This window comes from Aquila chrysaetos, chromosome 14 (genome assembly GCF_900496995.4).
Source record: "Aquila chrysaetos chrysaetos chromosome 14, bAquChr1.4, whole genome shotgun sequence".
Taxonomy (NCBI): Eukaryota; Metazoa; Chordata; class Aves; order Accipitriformes; family Accipitridae; genus Aquila; species Aquila chrysaetos.
In genome coordinates this window covers 32,251,643-32,278,469 of record NC_044017.1, presented here as the reverse complement: position 1 = coordinate 32,278,469, position 26,827 = coordinate 32,251,643, and the positions used below count along the sequence as shown (strand labels likewise).

General features: G+C 39.3%; 1 protein-coding gene across 7 annotated transcripts; it reads left to right on the top strand.

Moving 5' to 3' along the window:
• Positions 1-140: 140 nt before the first annotated feature.
• Positions 141-25,992, top strand: RCBTB1 (RCC1 and BTB domain containing protein 1). Of its 7 annotated transcripts, none has more exons than XM_030036278.2 (12): positions 141-335; positions 6,174-6,344; positions 8,354-8,504; positions 8,962-9,128; positions 11,858-12,016; positions 13,098-13,205; positions 14,154-14,296; positions 17,273-17,463; positions 20,387-20,513; positions 21,007-21,158; positions 21,839-21,969; positions 25,098-25,992. In XM_030036278.2, the coding sequence occupies exons 2-12, from the start codon at positions 6,201-6,203 to the stop codon at positions 25,236-25,238; spliced, it is 1,614 nt and encodes a 537-aa protein (XP_029892138.1). In that variant the 5' UTR covers positions 141-335; positions 6,174-6,200; the 3' UTR covers positions 25,239-25,992. The 7 variants fall into 7 exon arrangements, 4 of the variants coding, with proteins under 4 accessions (XP_029892138.1, XP_029892139.1, XP_029892141.1 ...); XM_030036279.2 differs by lacking the exon at positions 141-335 and adding an exon at positions 5,219-5,531; XM_030036281.2 differs by lacking the exon at positions 141-335 and adding an exon at positions 6,497-6,636.
• Positions 25,993-26,827: the final 835 nt, after the last annotated feature.

Genomic DNA, 26,827 nt, shown 5'->3' with positions numbered 1-26,827 from the left:
GGCGCGCGGGCGAGCGGTCGAAGCGGGAGGGCGGGAGGGCGGGAGGGAGGAGGCGGGGCCCGCCTCGCCCCGCCCCTCCCGAGGCTTGGCGTCACGTGACGCGTCACTTCGCCGCCGCCGCCGCCGTTCCCCCCCCCCTCCCCCCCCCCCCCCGCCCCTCCTTGACCTGCGGCGGGGCGCGCGCCCAACGGCCGTTAACGGCCGCGGCTAACGGTCGTCGTTAACGGCTGCCGTTAACGGCCGCGGCTCATCCGAGCGACTTGGAGAAGCTTTCTCTGTGAACTTCTCCCGCACGGCTCTCTGGAAGGCTCTCTTCCTGCTTGGCGTAGCTCACAGTATGTTCTCACAGGGGTTTTCTGGGGGTTTTGGGTTTTTTTTTCCTGATTCGTGGTGTTTCAGTTCATCCTTCCCTTTGTGGTCCGCTTCCCGAAGGCTGAGATCTAGCTTACCGAAAAAGCAGGGCTCTCAGCAATTTATTTTTTTATTTTTTTCCTCACCGGGCTTTATATAAATAATTAGTGTTTCTTCATTTATTAAAATACACTTCTCCTGAATTAAATATTAAAGGAATATTTACTTCTTTAAAGGAACTTTCTAATTTAGACAGTTTAGGTGATCTCTTTTGGAAAGCGTGTTGTTGTCTACTGGCAAAAGGTAAAATGGGCTTTAATCGTTTAAACTAGGGATGGGGCTATGAGAAAAAGATACTGAACGTTGTAAATGGAAATGTGTTTGGAGCACGAAGTTTCTTTAGGAAAAAGAGTGTTTGGAAGATGCGAAAATTCTTTAGAGCCTTAACATGAATGTTTTCCTTTGAATGCTTATCTCTGAATACATCAGATTGAAATACAGGTATTGCTTTAGAAGATGTCCCGAGTGAATGGCTTCAGTAAGTTGCAGTAATGGTTCAGCATAAAAAAAAAAAAAAAAAAAAAGGCATATTGTGACTGTAATTACAGTTTTGTTATGGTGAGTGGATGTCTGTTATCCTACTACAGGTTTTTTCCTATGGCTAGAACAGTCGTATGTTCAATAGTATTCATGTGCATGGTGGTTTTTGCTTGCTTGTATCTCTTTCAGCTGGTTACTCAAAGCAAATAGGAGGTCTGGTTGTCAGTTCTTAGATCAGCAGGTTTTTCTTTCCCTGTATTGCTCATAAAAGGCATCAAAAAATAAATCGTGCAGAGGTTTGAACACACAGATTTTGTCATAGAAATCTTGCCTTATGTAAGGTCTAAGGAAAGTAAGTTAAGGCACGTGATTTCAGAGAGCGCAATACCTTTTTGTTGGCAGAGAGAAAGCTGCAATAACATTGCTTGGTTCATGCGTTTTATTAATGTCAATAGTATGTATTGTTTCCATGTCCTTTCTCCATACTGAAATACGAGATTAAAAAAACAAACATAAACTGGAGAAAACATGGGGAAGATTAGTGTTACGTCTAGGATTTGACTCTTGGTTGAGGTGTACTTAAAATTAAAAAAGGATCAAGCGTGCCAGTCATTTCGTGTTGTTCTAAAGCCAGATATCCCAGCTTTTGTGTTCTCACTGCTGTTTATAATTCCCGTAGACAATTAGGAGAAATGAAGGCCTGAGCCTGCAGTTTCTTTCTGTGCAAGAGTAAGTCTGCCCAGCTGGAATAAACTGCAACACTGGAGCCTGAGAAAAGAGTGAAACAAACAAATGTGCAATTGTGTTCAAATAGCCTTTATAAATAAGGGGATAATCTTTGAGGAGTTAACTATAGTTTTTTGTTGCACTGACAATTGGTACTGTGTTCCCGGTAGGATGTTGTGTTAGGCTATTGTTCTCTCCAGCATGGATTTGTTTAGCTGAACTATAAGCTCTGTAAAACTTTATCTAAAATCATTTAACAAAACATTTTGTAAACACTGTCTTTTTTTTTAAGGCAGGGATTCATGTTTGCTTACATATGTCACTGGGAGTCAACCTGCACACTTTTTCTTTAGAAAGCAAACTAGTGAGAAGTTGAATGCATAGGCAGCAGTTTAGCACAGAATTTTTGAAGGGCTTATGTCTCTGAAAGCATGTGGCTTTTTTAAATTGTGAGCAAATCTAGATTTTGGGGTTTTTCCCCTAATGTTGGTGACTGCTCCGAGTTCAATTTCTTTTTCTCACAATATGTGGCCAGTTCAGTTTCCTTCTCTACAAGTCATCCTGTCTTGCTTATTTTTAGCCTCACTGAAATTCAAACAATCATCTTTGTTTCTGTTCCTGTTTGTATACTGATATTGTTGGATAATTTGAAAGATGTCAAAGCAGTTAGAAGAGGTATTGTTGATATAAGCTCCCTCTGCTGGTTAGTTCTGCAGTAGAAATAAAGCTATATGGTATGTAGTTGTTTATCACTGGATCATGCAGCAGAAATTAAAAGACAGTTAAAAGCAGTGACATACAGTGTTTCTAAAAGCAACTATCTACCAGAGCACCAGGCTTAAGCTTATGACTTTTATACTTATAAGGCTTTTAATTGCAATTAACTTGAAATCTAGATGCTGATCTGTAAATGACAGATACTCCTTAGAACTGCTGCTGCCATGAATTTAAACAATAGCTTGAGAGCTAATATATTGAGACAGCAATTTGCATACAGATTAAAATAACTTCATTACTTTGGTCTCCATCTGGTACATTTGCTACTGGGTTGCACTTACAAACTTTCAGTTAAGGTGCAGTCCTTGCATAGTATGTAATGGAGCGGGTCCAGGCCTCAATGTCACTATCAGGAGAAGTAAACAATAACCTTAGCTCTCTTACTGATGCAGTACTGGAAGGGTGAGTGAAGGACACTGTGTTTCTTTGTGCCATTGCTTGCAATGTCATGACTGAAGTCTCCTAGATCAGCCTTTTGTAGCAAAGATTGCCCAGAAGCAGCCCTGCACACGCCTTTCCCCCTCATATTCAGGTAAAGGCTGTGAAAGGTTGAAGTTTGAGTGTGATTGGTGTGAGAGGTCAATCGCAATATTGCAGAGTATCTACCCTTTTGGAAAGTGTGCAGTATGTCTTGGAGGATGCTAAAATTAATTTGGTTTCTGTTTTGATAACAGTGAATTACTTTACTGACATCTCCATTTGCAGTACTACATATAAATATATATTCCCCAAATACTCTTTTCCCACTGTAGACTTTTTTTCTTTTTTTCCCCTCCTGTGGCAACGAGAACTTTTATTGGAAAACTAGGAAGTTGACTAAGGTTGTTAAGGCATCCATCTTGAGAGAGGAAAAAGGTGGTGCTTATATCTAGGTTGGGCATTTATTTTCTGTGGAAAATGGAGAATAAGTAGTTAAAACAGCTTTTTATGCACAGTTAAAGCTAAGAAACAGTAGTCCATGTATAAGCCCCAGAACTTTCAAGTTTGTATTTTATTTCACTCATTTAGACATAAACAAAAATAGCTGCTGTTGCTACTGCAAAAACATTGCAACTTGATGATAGATACTCCAGCGAACAGCAGCATCTAAGGGCAATAGTTAATATTTGTAGAGGAGGAGAAAAGGGTGTGTGTTTGAGAAACAGTACATATTATATATAAAAGACAAGAGATGTTTTCTGTTGTTGGTTTGTTTTAAGGATTTTTGAGACCCTTCATTGGTTGCTAAACCTGGAGAGGCTTTAGGATTTATATTTATTAAAGAAACTAACCTGCCAGTGGCAGATGAGTTGTTATTAAAAACCTCTTAGGGAAAACCCTTGAAATAACTTTGTAGGATTGTATTAACAGTTGAAATTGGAAATATGCAGCATTGTTTTAGAAAAAGCAGCGTTAGACCTGTCAAAAATTCTAAGGTTCTTCATCTGTGGATGGAGTTCATCGCTCATGTCTTCAATCTGGAAATTCTTGTGTGCTTGAAAGCTTTTATTTTATCTGCTGGTATTAGTTTGTGTGACAAGATATCCAGTTGAGCTTTGAGGTATGGGAAATGCAGTGTAACTCGCGTAGGTTTTGGAAGTGCTTGGAAAGGTTTTGTCAAAGAGGAGTGGTTAACTGAGTTATACAGTAGTGGAAAATAAGCCAAGTGGACAGATTGAAGACAATACAAAGATCAGAAAGGGAGAGGTAAAGTAACACATTTTAAAATGGTTACCTTTAGAGTAGAATAGGTTCTCAGGGTGCTGTAAAACTTGTTAATGTTAATTTACTAGTATATTCTCCATCAAAATATCATTTTGTCTTCATGCCTTAAATTGGCAGGATGCGTTGAAAAGAACTTCAGTGAAGAAAATATTTTTCTTAATATCCAGTTTGAGATGTTTGTGTGTTGCTAATTGTATGTTATATGAGGCAAATTAAATAGGTAAAGTCAGAAGGTAAAACTACTTCGTTTGCTCAAAAGAACAAGTCATCGCTGTCTCCTTTTAATTGATTGATAGTGTCACACGTTAAAAGGTTTCCCAAAGTGAGATAACAAACCTTAGCAGCTAACTAGCCTCAGTTTGTAACTGGACTAGAAATTAAGAAGGCTTAAATGCATTCAAATCTGTTTAGCTGTGTAGAATGTGCTGTTGTCTTGTCATCAGGTAGACTTTGAAAAGCTGTTCTACAAAAAAATTTATTATGGATGTGCCATCTGGAGACTTCAGGTGTTTTCAAGACCTGCTTCAAATGTGAAATGTAGAGTGAAGTCAGGCTCTTAGAGAGGTGCCTGTAGAGCAGAGCTGGGTTGTTGGAGCAAGATAACGGAATTTGATAAGGAGACAAGTCTGGGTTTTGTTTGTGTTTGATTTTTTTGTATGCATACTTCCATTGTGATGTTAGTGTTTCTCAAACTTTTAAAAAAATAATAATAATAATAATAAACCCCCTCCTTCCAAAAAACATCTGCGCTGAACAACCTGTATGTTAGGATTGACTGCTGGTCTTGAATAGCTTTCTGAAGCCCTGTCTTGGTTGTCACAGTTTTGAGAACCAGGCATCAGACGCAAAGGAAAGAGGGTCTCTTGTGTTCTCACTGTTATCCATATCTGATACCCAGGCATCATCAAGAAGAATCCTGACTTGAAGGCAACAGAAAAAAGAGTAGGGGGATGGGGTAGGACTGGAGCAAACAAATGAAAAGGAAGGAACTAAATGTTGATGAGAGGGTGACATCTGGATAGAGACTGCATTTCTTACTCGTTGAATGATTCCTTAGCTGCTTTTTTGTTTTCTTTTTTAAATGGTTTATTGTGATTTGTATCATGCCATTGACATTCTGTGGAATTGTCCACCTAGGGCTTTTCAGTTTTTACACACTGAGCATGGATCATAGATTATCAGTGGCAGAACCCCTTCAGGGTATGAGTGATGTTACAATTTTTATGTGCAGGATTGAAGGCCTAGATAAGCTCTGTATGTTTGTGTTGACTGTCAGCTTTGTTCTTGAGCTGGTGCAATTGTCCTGAGGAAACTGGGAAGAAGGAGCATTGTGGAAGGATGGATTGTATACATCTGTGTTCACTGACAGATGATGTTTATACCCAGTCGTGCTTCCAGCTTTTAATGTGGTCCAGCTTGTTTCTAAGTAACAGATTATGACAATTTTACTTAATCACTTTTCTCTGATGTGTTTCACTGCTTAATTGTACAAACTCATGAGTTTATCTCATGCTTCTGTGCTCTCACAAATAGGTTTTGACCATAATAACAGCTTTTGATTATGCAAGAGATGGCAGATTTGGGTCATATGCTCAACAGCTCCAGCTTTATTTTTATTTGCAGGTTTCACATATACATCAACAGCTTGCTTACATGGCATATATAAGTTGTAAGACTACAAAAAAATGTCATGAGTGAAAATTCAATAAATGGGAATTCCAACTGAAATTCCCTCTGAAAATTCCCTCAGAAATCCACTCTGCCGCCAGTGGATATTTGCTAGATCACAAGCTTTTAATAAGTTTGCTTGTAGAACAGCAGATGTTCAGTTGCACTGAATACAGTTTACTTAAATATCCTGTTAAGAAAAGGTCTGTTCTTCCAATGTCCTACCAGTGACTTGCTATTTGTTCACCTTAATACATGGAAATATAATTACATAATTCATACAGAATAGAATGTTATACTTTCAGAGCCATAATGTGTCTTTTTCTCTAATTTAAAGGAAATTGTCTTACTGCCTATTGATGAAAGTGCAAAATACACTTTTTAATATGCTTTTGTTTTTATTACAGCAATGTAATCTTACTTGTAGAAACATCATGACACACAGCAGCATCATGGTGGATGTAGGCAAGTGGCCAATATTTACCTTACTGTCACCTCAAGAAATAGCATCTATTCGGAAAGCATGTGTATTTGGTACATCAGCCAATGAAGCTATATACATAACGCACAATGATGAGGTAAGGCTGTAATAAAGTGGAACATGTACTCTACAGGTAGTTGTTTTCAGAGTCCATGGAATACTTGTAAATTAATAGCTTCTCAAAAGCATTGTGTGAAATTTGTGTATTTCAAAACAAGTTGGATATAACTTGTAATTTTTTTTTTTTAGTTTTGTGTGGGGACCATATAGATGGAATATTTAGAAAACTTGCAAATGGCAAAGGCCAGGATGGATTACATGCACTTTTGAAGACAGTCAGAATTCAAAAGAAGTTGTGGTAGCTTGAAATTAAGTGCAAGCACTTCCAGGTATGAAGATATAAAATGAGGTTATGGCTTGCTAAGTAACAATACAGCGGAAGATTATCTGTGGATTTTAATGATTCAGAAACTCAGTGTGAGTTAGCATTGTGCTGCTGAAAGAAAACAAGCCAGATGTTCTGGGATGAATTAATGGGAGGGTTTCTTGTAAGACTGGGTAGAGTAGGATTTCTTTTTTTCCCAAAGTCCTATCAAAGCTGCCTGTAGGATGAGCCTCCTACAGTGCAGCTGTGTCTGCTCTTTACAAACTGCTTTTAAAAGAAGGTGGTGTCTTCTACTTTCACAGTTTAATGCTTTTTATAGTACAGTTCTGTGGCGGGTTGACCCTGGCTGGATTCCAGGTGCCCACCAAAGCCGTTCTATCACTCTCCCCTCCTCAGCTGGACAGGGGAGAGAAAATATAACAAAGGGCTTGTGGGTCGAGATAAGGACAGGAGAGATCACTCACTAGTTACCGTCACGGGCAAAACAGACTCAACTTGGGGAAAATTAACTCAATTTATTACCAATCAACCAGAGTAGAGTAATGAGAAATAAAACCAAATCTCAGAACACCTTCCCTTCACCCTGCCTTCTTCCTGGGCACAACTTCATTCCTGGATTCTCTACCTACCCCTGCCAGAGGCACAGGGGGACGGGGAATGGGGTTTACGGTCAGTTCATCACACGCGTTATCTCTGCTGCTTCATCCTCCTCAGGGGCAGGACGCATCACACTCTTCCCCTGCTCCAGAGTGGGGTCCCTCCCACAGGAGACAGTCCTCCACGAACTTCTCCAACGTGAGTCCTTCCCACGGGCTGCAGTTCTTCACAAACTGCTCCAGCATGGGTCCTTTCCACGGTGTGCAGTCCTTCAGGAGCACACTGCTCCAGCGTGGGTCCCCCACGGGGTCACAAGTCCTGCCAGCAAACCTGCTCCAGTGTGGGCTCCTCTCTCCACAAATCCGCAGGTCCTGCCAGGAGCCTGCTCCAGTGTGGGCTTCCTATGGGGTCACAGCCTCCTTCGGGCACCCACCTGCTCCGGCGTGGGGTTCTCCCCGGGCTGCAGGTGGAGATCTGCTCCACCGTGGACCTCCCTGGGCTGCAGGGGGACAGCCTGCCTCACCGTGGTCTTCATCATCACGGGCTGCGGGGGAATCTCTGCTCCGGTGCCTGGAGCATCTCCTCCCCTCCTTCTGCACCGACCTGGGGGTCTGCAGGGTTGTCACTCTCACATATTCTCAGTCCTCTTTCTGGCTGCAGTTTCTCTTGCGCAGCAGGTTTTTTCCCCCCTTCTTAACTCAGTTCTCCCAGAGGCACTACCACCGTCGCTGATGGCCTCGGCCTCGGCCAGTGTTGGGTCTGTCTCGGAGCCGGCTGGCATTGTCTCTGTCGGACACAGGGGAAGCTTCCAGCAGCTTCTCACAGAAGCCACCCCGTAACCCTCCCCGCTACCAAAACCTTGCCACGCAAAGCCAATAGAAGTTCCTGCAAATGAGAAGCGTAGCATCCAGGCCTGCATGGATCTGAAGAATTCAGGCTCATCAGTTAACTTCCAAAGTGTCCCTGTGCTGACTCTTGAGCTTATTAACTTCCATGAGGGAAGTCTCCGGCCCCTGAGAGTCCATGGCAAAACTCTGTCCTGGCTTTATGAAGACCTGGATGTTACCACATCTGTGCATACCTGAGTATAAATCACTTGAAATGAGTATTCCTCTGTTTTTCAGGTATTTGTTTTTGGACTGAATTGCAGTAATTGTTTGGGAACTGGAGATAATCAGAGCACAATAGTACCAAAGAAATTAGAAGCCTTATGTGGAAAGAAGATTTCCAGTCTCAGTTATGGAAGTGGACCCCATGTTGTACTTTGCACTGAAGGTAGAAAATTAGCATTTAGTATAGAAACATAAGTTACGGATTTTAAGTTCCACTTGCATTTAACAAGAATGGGTTAAGGTGTAATTGTATTAACTTGTTAATTGGGTAATGTACACTAAGGAGTTCTCATTGCTCTTAAGTGGAACTAAATGTATTCTGTAATAGGTAAAGTAAGTTTCCATTTCCATTATGTTGCAGCTGTAGAGTTTTGCTCTATCGTTTATGACATACTCAGTCTTACCTGTGCACTTTCGTGTATTTCCACAATAAATCTAGAGGTTGTACTGTGATACATGTATATAATTTTTTAGTATGTGGATGATTTGTGTAATAGTTTCACTATTTGTTAATGTCCATCACTTTCATGTTGGTATTTGCTAACTTCTTAGAATTCTGTCTATCTTAACTTCCTTGGAATTTTTGGTGGTTTTTCTCACAAACTTAATTTTTTTTGCAGATGGTGAAGTGTATGCTTGGGGACATAATGGTTACAGCCAACTTGGGAATGGCACAACCAATCAGGGCATTACTCCTGTTCAAGTTTGCACAAATCTGTTAATAAAGAAAGTGGTGGAAGTAGCTTGTGGTTCTCATCATTCCATGGCACTGTCGTTTGATGGGGATGTAAGTTGAAACCTGTTCAAATCTCTTAATCTCCTTGAAGTGAATAGTGCAGGTGACCTTGCAGTCTGAAGTTCTCTCTTTCTCTACAGTGTAGTTACAACATAACCTTTTCTCCTACTGCCTCAAACTAGGAAGACCTTTTCTTCAGAGCAGACTTGAAAACAACTCAAAAGGAAAAAAAAAAAAAAAAAAAAAAAGCCCACCTGCAAACCCCAACAAAAAAACCCCAACCCAACCACAAAAACGGGGGAATAAAAGCTTAGTAAACTTTTGTCTTTCATTTTTTGTATGTTTCACAGGAATGAAAACGGAAAGCTGTGTCACTTAATGGTGAAAGAGTGGGTTTGTAAGGTGCAAAATGTAACATTACTGTTTGCTTGCAATTCTTTATTTAAGGGGTATATGTCAAGTTATTTGTATCCACTGGTTAGCGTTTAGTCCTTTTCTTCTAGTCTTCATGATTTCCACACTGGCACTGTGAAAGAATGTTGCTCTGCACACCTTTGAATACCTTTGTGTGTAGCTAATGAAAGAGCACTTGGTTTACCTCCAAGTCTGCTTTATGCTGTTTGTTTACATGGCTTAAGGCTATGTGTAGTGGGAAACAAGTACAATTAGTTTCCACTTAGTCAGATTTGACCAATGTGTGTGTATCTGACTTGAGTTGCATGTTACTGCATGGAGGAAAGCCTGTTTTCTGCTCTGCTTTAACAAAAGAAGAGTTCTAATTTTAAAACCTTCCTAACGATGAAAATGGAAACTACGATTCTTTCCATCCTGGTAATCTGAGCACGTCTGTGTTACGGTTCAGTGTGGACTCATAGTGCAACAGTAATACAAAGCAGCAAATCAGCATTTTGAGGGTAGGAAAGAGATGTTGGGTTAATTAAAGTGGTCTGGGTTGTATCTGAAAGGAGAGCCTGCGCTTAGGAAAGATCTTCATGCTGTCACATTTGCCTTGGTTAAACTATAAAATTTGGTGTGCATGCAGGAAGGAGAGGGTGTTCATGTATTAGTTAAACTAGTGGTGCCAGCTGCTGTGTGGTAGCTGCCTCTGATGGCCATGCTGTCTCTTGTAATAAATGTAACATGCTTGAAATCTCAATGGAAGCGGGGAAGTTTCTTTGTGTTTGCCATGGAGTTGATACTTGCAGCTTGCTTGCCATTGTGGCTAGCTAATGTACTATAAATCCATCCCTAGCGTACCTTGCAGTAGCTTAGTCTATTTGTGCTCTGAGGTTTTATCTGTACCAGAATTGATTATACTGAAAAGAGCGAAATGTGTTAAGTAGCGGTTTATTTACAGAAAGATTTGGCTGCAAAAACCCTTGTGACTTGATATATCTAGAATTTCAGAGAGGCATCGAAGTTGGAAGTATTTGTGGAAATACTTGGTATAATTCATTTGTACAGTTGGTTCAGTGCAATTTTAATGCAGTGCAAATTTAAAAAATAAGTATCAGTGATAGACTTAAAGGACTGCAGACATTCATGTTGCTCTGAGAGAGGAAACTGATTAGCTCTTTGGCATTTTGATCTCCCTTCTGAGATTCTTGACCTCAATTTTTTTCTGTGTTATTGAAATAAAGATATTTTATAGAGCATCTTCAAATATTCAGTAGGAATCGAAGGTCCAGCAAATACAAGTAACGAAAAGCAAAGGACTAATGCTTTCTTTTGTTCATATTAGACATGGTAAATGAGTTGTGTTGGTGGGAGGTTTTTGGTTCTTGTCTTTGGTGTTTTTTTGGGTTTTTGGTTTTAGGTTTGGGTTTTTTTGGTGGTGAGGGAGGTGTTTGTTTGTAATGACTGACTTTTGGTTTGGTGTCACAGTAAACAGGCAGCTTCTGGCACTGAAGGATGTGCAGACTTCACATTAGGGTATCTGTCTGTGCTTTTACTAGCTAGCATGTCTGTGGCTGGCTATTTCCAAGAGGACAAACTTTTTTTTAACTAGGTGAAGCACCAGAGAATGAACTATCAGGAATAGTTTTATGCCAAGCTACGGGTGTGTATGCATGTAATAAAAATTGAAGGAACTGAAAATATAAAGCTATAAATATTTTTTAATAGCAAACTACTTCCCTGTCGTCTGGACTTTTAGAGGAAGGGAGCCAATATTTTTGTTTCTATTAGTTCAAAGTTTGCCAGTGGCAAACTAATAATATCAGAGATGGTGCTTTTTTGTTAATGCCATTGTGTAGGAGAGGTTTGCTACTATGAAACGTGGGCTGACAAAACCACCTCCTGTTAGAGGTCTTGAAAGATATAAAAGGTATGATGAGTGTCCAGCTATAACCTGGTGTAGAGTTCTATGAAGAAAACTAAATAGCTGTAAATTGGGGAGTTCAGCTTGTCTGGGAAACAAATGACGTTCTGGCTTGCATTCCTTTTTCCAACATCATGAAAGTATAAAGACAGTTTGCTCACTATGCTCTTTGTCTTATAGCCTGTCATACATTTCATATGGAAATATGTTCCTTTTGTTTCCTGTTGTAGTCAGATGCTCTGATTTTGTAGCAAGAAGCTGAAAAAAGTGCTACATTCATATTTGCTAGATGAGTCCTATTGCTGTTTATAATTTTCAGCTGCTGAAAATTAATTTTAAGGATTTTAGCTCATTAAATAGGACAGTTTACCCAATCTGACTACAGTAAGATTATAATTTACTACTATCATTACTACGATTAAGGCTTAAACTGCAGTTTTTTGTTTGTTTTTATGGACAGCTGTACGCTTGGGGCTATAATAACTGTGGTCAAGTTGGATCTGGATCTACAGCAAACCAGCCAACTCCTCGGAGAGTTTCAAACTGTTTACAGGGTAAAATGGTGGTTGGCATCGCTTGTGGTCAGACCTCCTCCATGGCTGTAGTAAACAATGGTGAGGTAAGCAGTGCTGTGTTCTCACGTTCTCTCTCTGTTACCTGAACTTACGAGGTTAATGTCTGAACATGGAGAAATGCTGACATGGAGTGCTCAGGGTGTATAGAGTTGTATTCACAGAATTATATTGATAACTTCTCAGAGGCCAGTTTAAGGAAAACTCTGCGATTAAGTGGAGATGCTGTCTGTACACTAAACATTCCTTCTTATGGCAAAGACTGTATTGGAACACAATTCTTACTGAGTCTGCAACTGCAAGAATTTGAATAGTTGTATTAAGCACATCTGTCTTCATATTTCAGTAGATTATTTAACATGTCTTAAGTAGATTTTTTGAAAGCGTGCACAGTTAAATAGTTAATCTTTCTGCAAGAGTACACTGACTGATCCTGGTTCTTAAACACATTGCTTAATTGCCAGCAGCAAAACTAAACCAAGCTTTTGAACATTGCCCTAGTATTGTGCAACTGTTCCATTCTAGGTATGAACTGTAACCTCAATTTTGACCAAAAATTTGACCACATTTGACCAAACTTGAAGCGTAGCATTTCTTTGTGACTGGAGGGATTGTAAAAGTCCCTGAGGTTGAGATGAGCTTTCATAGTACGTACTTCTGTCCTGATGTGTCCATCATAACAAAACTAAAGGAAAAATTAGAGCTAAACTGGGGATTTCAGTTTAAACTAATCCAATAGCTAATTAGCTGATCAGAATAACTAATTTCTTGTTTTCTTTTTAAAAAAAAAGAGAAAATAATAAGGAAAAAGAAAAGTGTAGAAAACCTAAAATGTTGGTGCTATGCGAGAGATTTTGGTATATTGTAAGTTTATTGCAAAATTCCTAGTACTTTGAAGGCAAATATAATTTTGAAAGCTTATTTGAAAAGTAAATGCAGGCTTGAAAAGTTAAATACAGTCAGTCATTGCAGTATATTTAATATCTTTCAGCCTTCTCTCTATTGCTGTTGAAATAGTGTACAGTTTTTTAATAAGATGTACTTTTTGACTTGTGCTTGATACTAAGTCTTAAATGTTCTATAATTCTACAGAGGAGTGGCTTAATTTTGTTTTCCTTTTGCAATCAGGTTTATGGCTGGGGTTACAATGGTAATGGTCAGCTAGGTCTTGGCAACAACGGCAATCAGCTAACGCCATGCAGAGTGGCAGCGTTACATGGTGTGTGTATACTCCAGGTATGTCTAACATGGAAATAAAAATGCATTTGTGTTACTAGCATCTGCTAAAACTGTATTTTTTGAATCTTATACCTGCTTCTAGATTTCACAGTTCAAATACTGAATTTTTTTAGCTCCTATAAATTATATTAGGTTTATAAAAAGTGCAAGTAATCTGTACAATACTTGCTTTTGTGAATGTTCTGAATGATTTAAAGTTAGCTAGTGTAACTATGAGTAAATTATGCTATGGATACAAATTGCATCTTTGTTACAAAGCTGAATGAATGAAATATACCAGACAGAGACGAGAAATGAGGGAGAACAAGATGTTCAAATTGGAATCTACATCAATATTCTAATGAGCCCTTCAGAAGTGAGGGGAGAGGGAAAATGAGAGTTATGGGTGTGGGTTTGGTTGTTTGGTGGTTGGTTTTTGTTTGGTTTTTGGGGGTTGTTGTGTTTGGGTTTTTTTTTCCAGCTAAAGAATAAAACTAAAATTTGGGATTTCCTGGGTTTCTAGTAAGGTTCTGTGGAGTTTCATGTGATAACTTGGGTTGAACGGTTGTTGGCTGTTGAACTGCAGCTGTCTCATAGTTTTTATAGTATTCAAAATATCAAATTCTGAAAGTAGTTCATTATCACATCTTGCAACTTAGAAGTTCACTGTTCTTTGTGTGAAGAGCCTGCAACTGAAAGCAAGTAAAAGCTAGGGAGACTTTGCAAGAGTGCAGTAAATTATTTAGGAGTAAACAATGAACACTAAATTAATTAAGTTGGGACTTTTCCAGTACCTACAGTTAACATATTTTGTGTTAGCTTTAAGTACTGAGGAGTAACACATTGTAGTGCTAAATGAAGAACGCCCGAGATATTTAACATCAGCTAGACTAAGGTAATGTGTGCGATAATTTTGTTTCTCATGTCTGTTTTGTTTAGTAGTAATGCTTTTACATTTACTTACAGATTGCCTGTGGCTATGCGCACACACTAGCACTAACAGATGAGGGTTTGCTCTATGCCTGGGGAGCTAACACTTACGGGCAGCTGGGAACTGGCAATAAAAGTAACCAGCTAAGCCCGATGCAGATCATGATGGAAAAAGAAAGGTAATCTTGCTGAAGCTGTTTCTGGATTGATAAGTCTGAGCATGTGTTATGCAGCCTCTAGCACTGGAAGCATGCATGTGTAGGGCTTGGTGGATTGTTTTTCTATTGCTAATGTTAAAATCGTAGGAAAGGATGGTAACTTACTGTTTATTATAGATTGAGTGCTTTTTGCTATCTGTAATGATTATTGAAAGTAAATGTACTTTGTTTACCTGATACTAAAAGATAATGAATGACTAAGTGTTAGGCTATTCTAAATATGGCTCCTTTGGTTAAAAATTTGGAGCTATGAAATCAGTAAGACAAGCTTTTAAACTGTATTGAGGCCTACATTAACAACAAAAAAAAGGTGGGGCGGGGGGGGGGAGGAAGTACCACCTTTGCAAGAAGTGACGTGTGAGGAAAAAACACTTTTCTGAAAGGCTGACAATAGCTGACCACGTAAACAGAACTTGATTTGCAAGGTTGCTAGAGCTAAGGGCAGATAATGCTACTTTTATCAGTGGTACCAGTTAGTAGTTTGTAGTTTCTTAGTTTCCTAGAGTTGTCCACCCTCCTTTAGCACCCTTGTCATCCTCATATTTGGGATGGCTCTTCTGTTCACCTACAAACTTGGACCTCAGGCCCATTCTCAGGGCCCATGTGTATACCCATAGATTAATGTACCTCTGTTTGGAAACCGCTTAGTCTATAATCTCTTAACCTGTAAATCTCTTAATTTGTAATCTCCTCTTAACTAGGGAACACTTGTGGCTGGTTTTTCTCCTCCATTTCTGAACTGTCTTTTTGGGAAGTCATTCCTATTTTTTACTTTTTTCTCACGCTTAACATGAAATTAGAAGCTGTACAGTACTGAGATTACTTAAGAGCTTAAAAAATGGGTGGGGGAAAGAAGAAGGGAACCATCACAATAGAAACCACTGAGGTGAGGCTAGCTTGTCTGTGAAGGAACTGACACTAGTGAAGCAACCTGAAATATTTAAAAAAGCACTGGGAGAGAAATGTGTATGTTTGCAAATAGATCAACTTTGTTTTCTTAGCGATTTATTTCTTGAGTGAACTAAGGGGAACCATCGCATTTAGAACTGTGTGAACTCAAGCATGGGATTATAATAAAACTGGCATTTGTTCAATGACTAAAGGAGGGAGAAAATATCGTAGAACTTCTGCTTGGAATCTAAGGGAGAGATAAGTCACTTGAACTTAGAAATCTTGCTTGACTTGGCTGTCTTGGAAACAGTGCTATAAGTGGGTGAGCTGTCATTTCTCATGAAGCATATTACTGCTGCTTCTCCTGGTCTTTTCATTTATATAACTCTTTTGTCATTTATATGTAATGCTGGTGACAGTTCCTTAGGAGGTAGCATTTGATGCCATCTTGAAGAATATTGCACATATAGCTTGTAAGGAACTTTTAGACTTTATTTGGGGTTAGCTTAGAGGAACAGCTATGAAGGTCAGTGGCCTGAATTTTGATGTTAAACACATGATGTAACGTGTTACAGTACTTGTTCTACTATAGTTCTTAAGTACAGTATAGTTACTCTAAAAATAAGAATCTGTTCTACTAAGGAGGAAGTTTGGGGAAGGAAGTAGTTTAGGTAATAGCTGTGATGGAAAGTAAGTTGTCCCTAAAACAATTACTTTAAGATGTGTCTTGCAGAGATGCTGAAAGATCTGTGTTGTATAGAGGTTCATAAGTTGATAATGGTGTAAAACAACCCATTAGTCTTTTATCTGACAAAAATTATTGATACATGTACTGAAAGTGATTGTCGATTCTTTCTGTGTTTTATCTTGAAATAATTTTTGCACTTAAAATGTGGGCTTTGTGCTAAAAAAGCTTTTTGCCTAAAAAGCTAACTGTTCATGGATGTTGTTCTGTAAAGGAACAAACATTTTGATATGTGTATTCTTAGACAGCTTGGAAAGACATTTATTTGTCCCAGTTGATCTGTTTCTGGCACAAAAGCATTAAATCCTCTGATGCATTTTTAGTGTGGAGAAAAAACAGGAAAGCATAGCTTTTATTTTGAACTAACGCTGGAACTTCCCCTGGTTTTTTGCTTATCATGAGAACAGAGACACTAGAAATGTCCTTGTGGTCCTTTTAATGGACATGTGATTCTTTTCAGTTCTTGTAATGTTTCAGATAGCAAGTTAGGGATTGCCTGAGCAATGAGGGAACAGAACAGATAAGTGTGCATCAGCAGCTCTGATATCTTAAGGAACTATGTGATATGGGTGAAAATATATAGACTTTAGTTAAAAAACCGTCATAGCTCTTCAAGAGTGTGGCATTAAGTGCATGTATTCACTTCTCAAATGAGGTACTGTCCATGTTGCATGCTGAATTTCAGTGTTGAGGAAAGGAAACTAACAGCAAAATAAGAAATCAGAAATACAGGCAGTAGGTCAGATCTCTGTCTACATACAAAAAACAGATTAAAAGGGGGGTAGAAGGGTTTCCTAATAAAGGCTTTATTGAAAAATACATGGGAACTTAATCTCAAAACAAGAGAATTTTTACATCATCTGTTTGAAAGAAGTTCTGAAAAATGTTCTGCAAAAATCTTAGTAGTATAACTTTCCTGCCTGTTCCCTAACTGGAAGTTTCATAAGCTCCATAAGCATTTCTTCTTGAGAATAAGTGTCTGATGTGCATTGGTTTTAAAGGGGAAAAACAAAACTTTGTTATTCTTCATCCCTTTCCCATGGTGATGGAAGAAAAGGAGGAACGTCAACTGATGAGAATGACATAATGAAAGCAATATCTGATTACAATTAAATCTACAAGCAATCTGAAAATGTCATTGCAGTTTTTCAATATCCATTCAAAGAGTATCACATTCATGCAGAACAAAGAAAGAAGTACAGGAGTGTAGATGCATAGTTTGGTTGGCTGTTATTTTGGTGAGGCATTTGTCACTTGTTTCTGTACCTGTAAGTATCTCACAAGGTTTCTTCTGTTCTCAGGGTTGTGGAGATCGCAGCCTGCCACTCTGCTCACACGTCGGCTGCCAAGACCCAGAGCGGCCAGGTGTACATGTGGGGCCAATGCCGTGGGCAGTCGGTGATCTTTCCCCACCTCACTCACTTTGCCTGCACTGACGATGTGTTTGCTTGCTTTGCTACCCCTGCTGTTATGTGGCGTCTTCTATCAGTAGGTGAGGACAAGCTGTGATACAGCAGCCAGTGCTATGTTCTCTGTGTACGTTTGTAGCAATTAGTACAGGATACCATTTCTGTGGCAGGATGGTTCCTGCTTTAAGGAGAACCAGCAATTAAAACTAGCTCTTTTAGCTAGGATTTTTTTTTGTCTGAAGAAAACAGTCTACTTCAGCAGCTAAGGATCTAGAATAGGGTTAACAAGATTGATTGTGTGCAAGTGTACATCTGTAGAGAACCCCGTTTTACCATTGTATTGTGAATATTGTGTATTTCCTACACTTGTATTGTTTGAGCTCCAGCTCAGGACTGAGGAGGACTCCTGGATCATTAAACATAACTTTTTTCTCTTAAAACTATTCCTACTTGGAAGACTGCTCCTGACTCTTGTTACTTTGCTATCTAACAACTTTGAATTATAAATGTTATCTCTACCTTTCCCTCCTTAGTATTTACCCTTCCAATATGAATATGAAGGAGCGAATCTCTCTCCTATGTTTCATCTTAGGAAAGTAAAGTAACAGAATTCCAAGTTTTCATTTTGTAAGATGATTTCTCTCAACTTGATTTAGTTTGACTTTCCCCAGAGACAGGCAGACCTGTAAATAATAGTCCCTGTAAAACAAGACTCTACTATAATTGTTTTCTCTGTTGAAACTCTCGTCTTATATTGCCTTGGATTACACTTTGGGATGCAGTCTCTGTGACCAGCAAGTAAGCCCAAGAGTTTCTTCTTGATTATCTTTGATTTACATGCTGCTAATTCTTATTTGACCCCAAATATGCTACAAAGTGCTTAGCCTGCACTTTCTTGAAAACATGAAGGTGTTTTCATGTTCAAAACATGAAGATGTTTTCATCTTGGATCTGCTGTTTCAGTTCTCAAGATCATTTAGGAAATCTAATCTGTTTTCATATTGACAACAGATCCTAATTTTGTTAGTCCCTGTACGAAATTGGTTTTATGGAGGGATCACATCCTAAGTAACCTTTCTCCAGATTCAGACTTTATCTTTGCATGTGGCTTGTCCTAACTGAGCTTTTCCATCTTAACTTCTCATTTAGCATGTTATCACATTTATAGAGGTCCAGATAACAGCATCTTGTCTATAGAGGAAAACTGCAGAGATTTACTAGAGAGAGAAGATTAACTTAGAGTGATCTGCTTCTGGGTAAATCCAAGTCTTGTTTTATCCCACTTCTCACTTTCTCCACTCTCTAATCCTCTGTGATATGCGTTAGTCTTGCCCTCTGTAGAGGTCTGATGGTTGTCCAGGTCTGTTGCCTTTTGCTAATAGTGAAGGCTGTTTAAATGACATCTCCCCAGTTTCAGTACCTTTCAAGTTCTTGATTTTTATGAGGTATTCCCAGACTGAGTATAACAAGGTATTTGACTTTTGTAACTGCATTTTCATTCCTCTTAGCCTTTGGGGTTTCTTCCCCTCTTATTCTGATAATCCTACTTACTGAATATTTAAATCAAAAGCATTCATTCTGGAGGCATTTTTAATCTCCATTTTCCATATGCGTTTTTTCCTTCTCCACCTTTTTCATTCATATAGGTTAAGAAAAACCTTTTTTCTTCTTAGTTTTTTTTTGTTTGTTGGTTTTTTTCTTAGTGAGCGCTAAGTCTGCATAAAGGTTATTGTTCTACTTCCAGTTATGATGGCTCTGCCAAAAAAATGAATCATTCACTCAGGATTGGCTGTGGTAAAGTAAAAATCTGCAGCCTTTTTTGAGGAATGAACTTAAGGTATTTGGAGTGAAAGTTGATCTAGTGCATAGCTTAAGCTAAGCTGACGACCTAGAAAAAAAAAATAAATCACATGAGCAAATGGAGGGGGATTGGAGCATGGTTTAGTTAGCCCTGATGAGATGCAGGTTCTGTGGATGATCCACGTAAATCGGAGGATTGTATGGTCTTTTGTGGCACAAATGTGACTTGTCTGTTATAGGAGTATTTCTTTTTAAATACCAACTAATTTAGCTGTCCCTAATGGTAAAGGGTAATTTGTGGATTGTATATGGATGAACAATGTGCAGTCCTGTGGGACATGGGAGACAGACCACATCCCATTATAGTGGAAATCCACTCATTTTTCTTTTCCATACTTTGCTTCTAAGCACCCATGTGTTTTGAAACACACTTTTAAGATGCATCAACAGAAGCTTCAAATAGTGGGTTAAATTAGGTTTTCTAATCCACTTCCAAAACTGCTGAAGTCCTGTGTCCTTGGTTGTACCAAGAACGTAGCATCTACTCTCTCTCTTCTTCAACAGCACTGCTGTTGGATTTTGTGTTGTGATAACTGAGTATAATGGTGTCAGTGATAGCTCATGTTAGTGAGCCCTGGCAAAGACCTTAACAGACAACCTGCAGGCTATATCCAATCTGCCAGCACAAAAAAGTGGCCAACTGGTGACACGTTTCCTTACTCTTTAGGCTCAGGTCACACCACGGCTGAAGTACTGTCCACCGTGTCTCAAGTCAGTCGCAGGTGATGCTGTAGGCTCCCATTACCAGCAGGTTAGCTGCAGGGACTAGTTTGCAGGTGGCAGAGCTGAGCTGACCCAGCACTAGCACTGAGCTGCCAGAGGCTGGCCATTTCATGGGTGGAGAATGAGAGGAAGTTCTCCAGGTACTTGCCTTGGTGCTGTGCTACCTCTGTGCAACGAGCTGGAATGGGAACTGCTGACCAGTGCTGCCTGTAGCTGTTGTGGAGCAGTCCTTGCCAACAGGAAATGGTATTGGATTAATTCATTCCTCCCATTTCACCGCTTAAGCCAATGGAGCCCTGGTACTGACCTATTTTCCTTGACACGCTCTTAGTTGAGCTGCTAGCTTTAGTTAGCGATGTGTGTGTGTTCTGTTTAAGATGCTTAACGTGTTTTGTTTTGTTTGTTTTAAAATTGTTTCTGTAGAGCATGAAGACTTTTTAACAGTAGCAGAGTCTCTGAAGAAAGAGTTTGACAGCCCAGAAACCTCAGACCTAAAGTTCCGTGTGGATGGAAAGTACATCCATGTCCACAAAGCTGTTCTGAAAATCAGGTAGTGGTCATGTTTTGCAGCTCTTGTTTATACAGAATAACCTCTTGGTATCGCATCTTAAGGGGGGACAAAAAGTAAAGGGTAGGGAGGGACCCCTAAACCTGTAATATATCGTATCTCTGTACCCATAATCACTTTAAATGAAGTGATTGTAAAAGGAGTTGAATCAAAACTCTGTCTTAAATGGTCCATATTAAATTTTCACTAGGCCCATTTGTTGTTTGCAGGATGATAAATTCTGTTAAGTTGGTCTGTTTGCAATGTGTACACAGACGTTTCTGTAACATAGATCAAATAAGGGTTTTATCTTGATGCATAAGTATAACAATGGCCACTGTCTTAGGAACCAAAATGTGGACCACCGGCTGTGATGGGGTATAGTAAAATATTTGTGAATATTGCAGAGTGCCCCAAATATGTTTTTCAGGGGGACTGTAATGTAATGTTCATGTGTTCATATAATAGTGTTCCAGATGATGTCTTTGTCTCTTAGGTGTGAACACTTCAGAACCATGTTCCAGTCATACTGGAATGAGGATATGAAGGAAGTGATAGAAATAGACCAGTTTTCTTATCCTGTGTATCGTGCCTTTCTTGAGTACTTGTATACAGACAGTGTTGACCTTCCGCCTGAAGATGCAATAGGTATTGCTTATGGTCCAATTATGTTAGAAGGCAGCATCCAGAAAAACTGAGACAGGGGATGCAGAATAAATGTATTGATATAGGCTTCTAGTCTCACCTGTAATGGATTTTGCTGGTGATTAATTAAGCTGTCTTTAAAATACTGTTGTAGCAAACCTACTACAGCAAAAGTGGTGCATATTTAGAAATGAACTATGGGCAGGTTTTTTTAAGGTTGGGAGAGAAACTATTTCTCTGGGTTAAAATACTTGCATATTTTACTAAATGGAGTCAATTATTGTTTAGGATAATATTAAAGAATCTCAGTAGATCTAATAGGGGAAACTTGGACAGCAGATCAAAGAGCAAGCTGTAATTCAAGCACAGATTTTTGTAACGGTAGCTTTTTGCTCGTGTTCTGGTGGTGCCTGTTTCGTGACAGTTCCACTCGCAAGCAGTTAGGTATGCAAATCAGTGGAACAGCTTGTGTATTTACAGAGATTAACAGGATTGTGGCATGAGGTAAAAGGCCTTTCTTCCTGTGTAATGATAAAATACATTTTTTTTAATAGTGACCTACTTGCAAAAAGCATGATATAGGCATAGAGAATACGGATGCAATCTGTACCACAGGAGCATAAACTTTTGTTGAAAGACAGAGATCGTCATAATTGACTAATACAATGGTGTTTTAATTGCAGGGCTTTTGGATTTGGCTACTTCGTACTGTGAAAATAGGCTGAAAAAACTTTGTCAACACATTATCAAGAGAGGAATTACTGTGGAAAATGCATTTTCATTGCTCTCTGCTGCTGTCAGATATGATGCGGAGGTAAACTTCTAAACTTCAATCTCTTAAATAGGTGGCTGCTTTCTGACTTAAACTATGGAGAAAAGCAGCCAGTTATATATTCATATAAGTGCTCTCTCACTTACTACCAGATAATGCTATTTGCCATTTTCAGAATTTGAGAATGTTGGACTTATAAAAACTGTATTTGCCATGAGAGATGTATCTTTTATTTCCTTCCCCCCCCCCCCCCGTAAACCAGTACTGGAAAAGTGAACTAGTACACATAACTAAAGATGGCTTAAGTCCCAGGCTGAGACTTGGTATCTGTAAATGTTTGCATTGCTTAATTTCATGGTAAAAGGTTATGGTGTTGTGCCAAGCTTCATGAATTACTATTTCTGTGGGGGAAAAGAAAACCCTGTAACAAAAAATTTCTGAGGATGAAAACACTAACTCTGAAACAAGGAAAGGGTTTAAATACAAAGCAAAACCCATAACATAATGAAAAGCAGTTTTGTAAGCCTTAAGTTACTTATTTGTAAGGTGTGTGATGTCATATGGTGGTAGGTTTGGGGATTGAGTGCATTTGAGGTTTTTTTTTGGTTGTCGGGGTGTTTTTTTGTTGGCCTTTTGTTTGTTTTGTTCAGCTACAGTCAAGTACGCTTTCAGTCTTCACAGTACGCTAATGAAGCGGCAGGATAAGAACTGCTTTATGGGCCTAATAGATGTTGAAGACAGAAATGGTGTGCTAGCCTTCCCCCTTTCCACACAACTTCCCTACTGCATAATGTCCGACTTCACTACTAGATCACTAACGTGCTGCTTTGTGAACTAATCAGGAAGTATTCCTGGCCTTGCTTTGGCTCTGTGCTCAGCATAGTATCTGTGCATCGTGTTTGCAACTTCAATTGGTTGGTTTTTAACTTGCTTTTTAACTTATGCTTATAAAGTGGTTTTGGTACTCAGTACATCAACTCATTGCTTTTTCTTGTACTTGATATCCAGCGTTTGGCATGCAGATGCCCTAACTTATTTCAGAACCTTGTATTGTGTTGCTTGTTTGATATACTTTACCCAGAGGGCTGTGTTAGTGTCTGAATCGTGGCTTCAGCTCTACTGTGAATAATGATTTCTTTGGTGGGAGTTCATGGAAAATAGGAAGATTTCCATATTTTAGCCTTAAAAGATTGTTTGCAGGATGGGTCTTCAGTGTGTGATTGATTCCGCTTGTAAAGGGTAGAAGAAATCCAGTGACTATGCCCTGGCTGTGCCTTACTAGCTAAACGAAGTTAGAACCGTAGGCTTATATGCTACATCAGGGAGAGAATGGGTGATGCTGAGGGGTTGGGTTTTAGTAAAAAGTGGTTTTTACATGCAGTAATGCTAGATGGGGGCTTGAAATTGCTTGGGTGGTGCAGTTCATTCAAGGGACTGTGTGTCTGGAAGACAACAGTTAAAAGAAGCTGCTTTACTAATTTAAAATATCTCCATGACATGAAACTCTCCTATACTTCCTTTTGGTGACTGACTGAATTGAAGTGGCTAGAACTAGGTCAGGTCTGGCTTCTTACTGTAGCTTTTAAAATAATCATGGGATGTACCTTGTGCCTTTATTCACTGAAGTCTATATTAAGTACAGTTTGCTGGGAGTGCATCCATCTGCAAATGAAATTCAGCCTTTTTTTATACAGAACTTTAAATTTTCCAAAGTTACTTACTAATACTACAATATTTCTGTTTATTGTATGCTTCTGTTGCATTGACTTGGAATATGAATTTTTTTTAATAAAGCAGTGCAAAATATTGTCATGTGTATGATGTAATTTTGTTTAAAATGCTAGTTCATTTTGTTACTTAAAAAAAAAAAAAAGAAAACCATCAGTGTTCAGTTCTAATAAGCTTGTCTCTTTTCGTTGCACAGATGCCACACAAGTCAAGATCTACAGCTTCAGAATGCCTGGTTTTAGGCCAGGATATATTTTTATATTATTGTTGTGTCAAGAACTCTCACTGGCACACAGTTGCTCTAGCTTTCAGTATTGACCTTAAGTGAAAACATGAATATTAATCAGTCTTTCATACCTCACATGGCTTAAAGAGCTCTGCAAATTTGTTATGCCTTGCTGCAGTGCCCAGCCTGCTGAGCAGCTAAGGAAGGGTGTGTTCTCAGGTGTGAAGTACTAGTTCTACAAACTTACAACATAAGGAAATTAGAACAGGGTGGGGAGTTGCTGTTCTGTAAGGGCTGCAGCATCTTCCTTATAGCAGTGTAGATCTGCACCACAAAGAGTAGATTTCCTCCTCAAAAGAGGAGTTGGAAACAAATAATCTGAGTGGGAAGCATTCTGCGGCCAACCTTATATTGACAAGGACTGCGTCTTGGTTTTTTTTAGACATCCTTTCTCTCTGACATCCTGCGGGTGCAGGGATGGTTATGAGGCTTTTCTAGTCGTTAGATGGAAGGCACTTCCAAGTAGACTCAAATATCCAGAGTCCACTTTCTGCAAGAATTGCTATGCTGTATTGTGCCACAGTACTTCTGTTGAATCATTTTTGGGACATCTGTGAAATACTTTGTCACCCGAGTCTGTTCCCAATGCACGGAAAGGCCGCCTGCCTGAACTGGGCTTTAAAACTATCCAGTTAGTACACGCTTGTGTTGAGCCTGGTGACAGGCAACTTCACGGCTTCAGTTAAGCCCTTAACTAAGCAGGAAGTCAAGCAACCTTATGTACGGATTTGAGTTTGTTATGGAACAAAAGAGCTGAATTTTCTTAATCCACAGTCTTGGTTATATATCATTACCCCAAGATCTCCTATTTGTATTGGGTTTTAATATCTGTCGGCGAATGCAGCCAAAACTCTTTGGAAGAAGTTTTAATGGCCGATTTTTGTGACTGCAGCTATATAGTGAGAACCAAATTATGGTTACTTTTCCCCTTGTAACTGTCACATGGGTAGAATTACTACTTTCTGCTGCATTGGCATAGTGACTGTGTGGGGGAAAAACATTGAGAGCCACTAGGTTAATGCGTTTGTCTAATTCTCTGCAAAAATAAAGCATATACAGGCATTTGTGCCTGAATGTAAATTTCAGTAATGGAAGCAAAGATAATAAGATCTTTTTCTTTTTTTTTTTTTTGTTTTCTTTTTTCTTTTCTGTTTAGGACTTAGAGGAATTCTGCTTTAAGTTTTGTGTCAATCATTTGACGGAAGTGACACAAACTACAGCATTTTGGCAAATGGATGGTCCCCTGCTAAAGGAATTCATTGCTAAAGCCAGTAAATGTGGAGCCTTTAAGAACTGAAATGAGGCTGTAAGTTCTGGGTATTAGTAGGGGTTTTTGCAGTTATAATGGGATGTCATAACTGTATGGGTAAAAGCGAGTGTCACCTGGTCTCTTGTACCAGAAGATGTGAAAGGCCACAGTGAAAACAAATGCTTTCTGTGCTGAAGAGTGAACTGTTGTGAAAACATCAAGCAAAATATCCACATGCATTTAGCAAACCGGGCTGGTGGAACCAGCTTGAGATTTGAGGCGGAGAGAGGAAACCCTGCAACTGCCTGTTAGTATTTTCAATTTACTTTTGGGGTTGGAGCGTAGTCTGACCTGAGCCACTGAATGACATCGCATCATTAATGCCCTGGGATTATAGAGAAGCAAATGGCGTGGGTATCTGTTACTGCATGTGCAGGGCTGTGAATGAGTTTGCCATTTGCTGTGTGTAATTAACCAGTGTATCCAGTGCTTAGAAAAGCGTGCAGAAATCATACACCCTCAAAGCCTATGCAAGTAGCTTTGAAGAAAGGGGTAACTAGCCAATCTAATCGGACGTAAATCTATATCTTTGGGTATGTAACCTTAATGTCAGTTGTAATGTGTACTTTGTGTAATCTGTTCAAGCAATATTTATAATGGTTAATGGAAAAAATTCCCTCTGGTGGCTTCAGATTACAGTGGTTCCCTTGGTGGGGGGCACACACTGTTCTGAAAGTGGGGGTCTTGCATTTAAGTGTTGTATAAATCTAAATGACATGTAATAAAATTCACTTTTTTTGTACCTGTTTGCTAGCAAACTTCTTTGGCCTTTGAAGAAAACTGCAAGCTTTTTGTGTTACACCCAGTGTGTAAGTTGTTTTTTAAAAAAAAAACAAAACCATAAAACCCAAAACCAAACTGCCCAACCAAGGCAAAACCACAGCACCCCCCCCGCCCCTGACAATGTATTACCCAATCTTACTGGTGTTGCTGTGCTTGACAAATACCTGTGATCTCAGTTTCAGAAAATCGCAGCTTTATTTGTAGGCACAAATTTAGACCCCAGTGCTGACCAGCTATGGATCTGCTTTTTGTCATTAGCCAGTCCATATGTGACTGCAACCTTAGAGCAGGTATGTATGGACAGACACACCAGCTGGTTTTATTGTGTGCTTCTAAGATGTTGCATCTACACCAATACAGGGTAGAGCAGAGAGCCTGGAACTTCAGATTTGAAGTTTTGGTTAACTGCAGGTTGAATTTTGGGGTTATGACTTTGCTAAGTTTTGCAAAGTCTGAGATTTTGTACTGTGGCTAGCTGCTGTAGCATGATGTTGGGAGTTCAGTTGAGGACAGTCTTGACACAATGCTTCCAACTGTGTCACATGTTTGTTTGTTTGTAATAATCCAAACCTGGTTGTTTGTGAACTCTAAAGGTCGAGTGTGGCAGGGGGGTGGAAGGGACGGGTACAGGACTGGTCCTCTAAGTAATTCAGATTGCTGCTACAAGGAAAAAGAGTGCTTGTGAGCTTTTACCTCTTTCGTGTGACAGTGGGTTTGCATCTGTCTTTGTTCCCCAGTAACAGATAAATCCATGTTAATACTGTTTTAAGTGGGCAGCTTCTAGGCAGAAGGGC

What these genes read in the sequence shown, in the direction of transcription:
- RCBTB1 (XM_030036278.2), top strand. Translation starts at nt 6,201, where the DNA reads ATGACACACAGCAGCATCATGGTGGATGTAGGCAAGTGGCCAATATTT. An exon ending in ACATAACGCACAATGATGAG is followed by an intron (nt 6,345 to 8,353) that starts GTAAGGCTGTAA and finishes TCTGTTTTTCAG; the next exon opens with GTATTTGTTTTTGGACTGAA. An exon ending in CTGTAGTAAACAATGGTGAG is followed by an intron (nt 12,017 to 13,097) that starts GTAAGCAGTGCT and finishes TTTTGCAATCAG; the next exon opens with GTTTATGGCTGGGGTTACAA.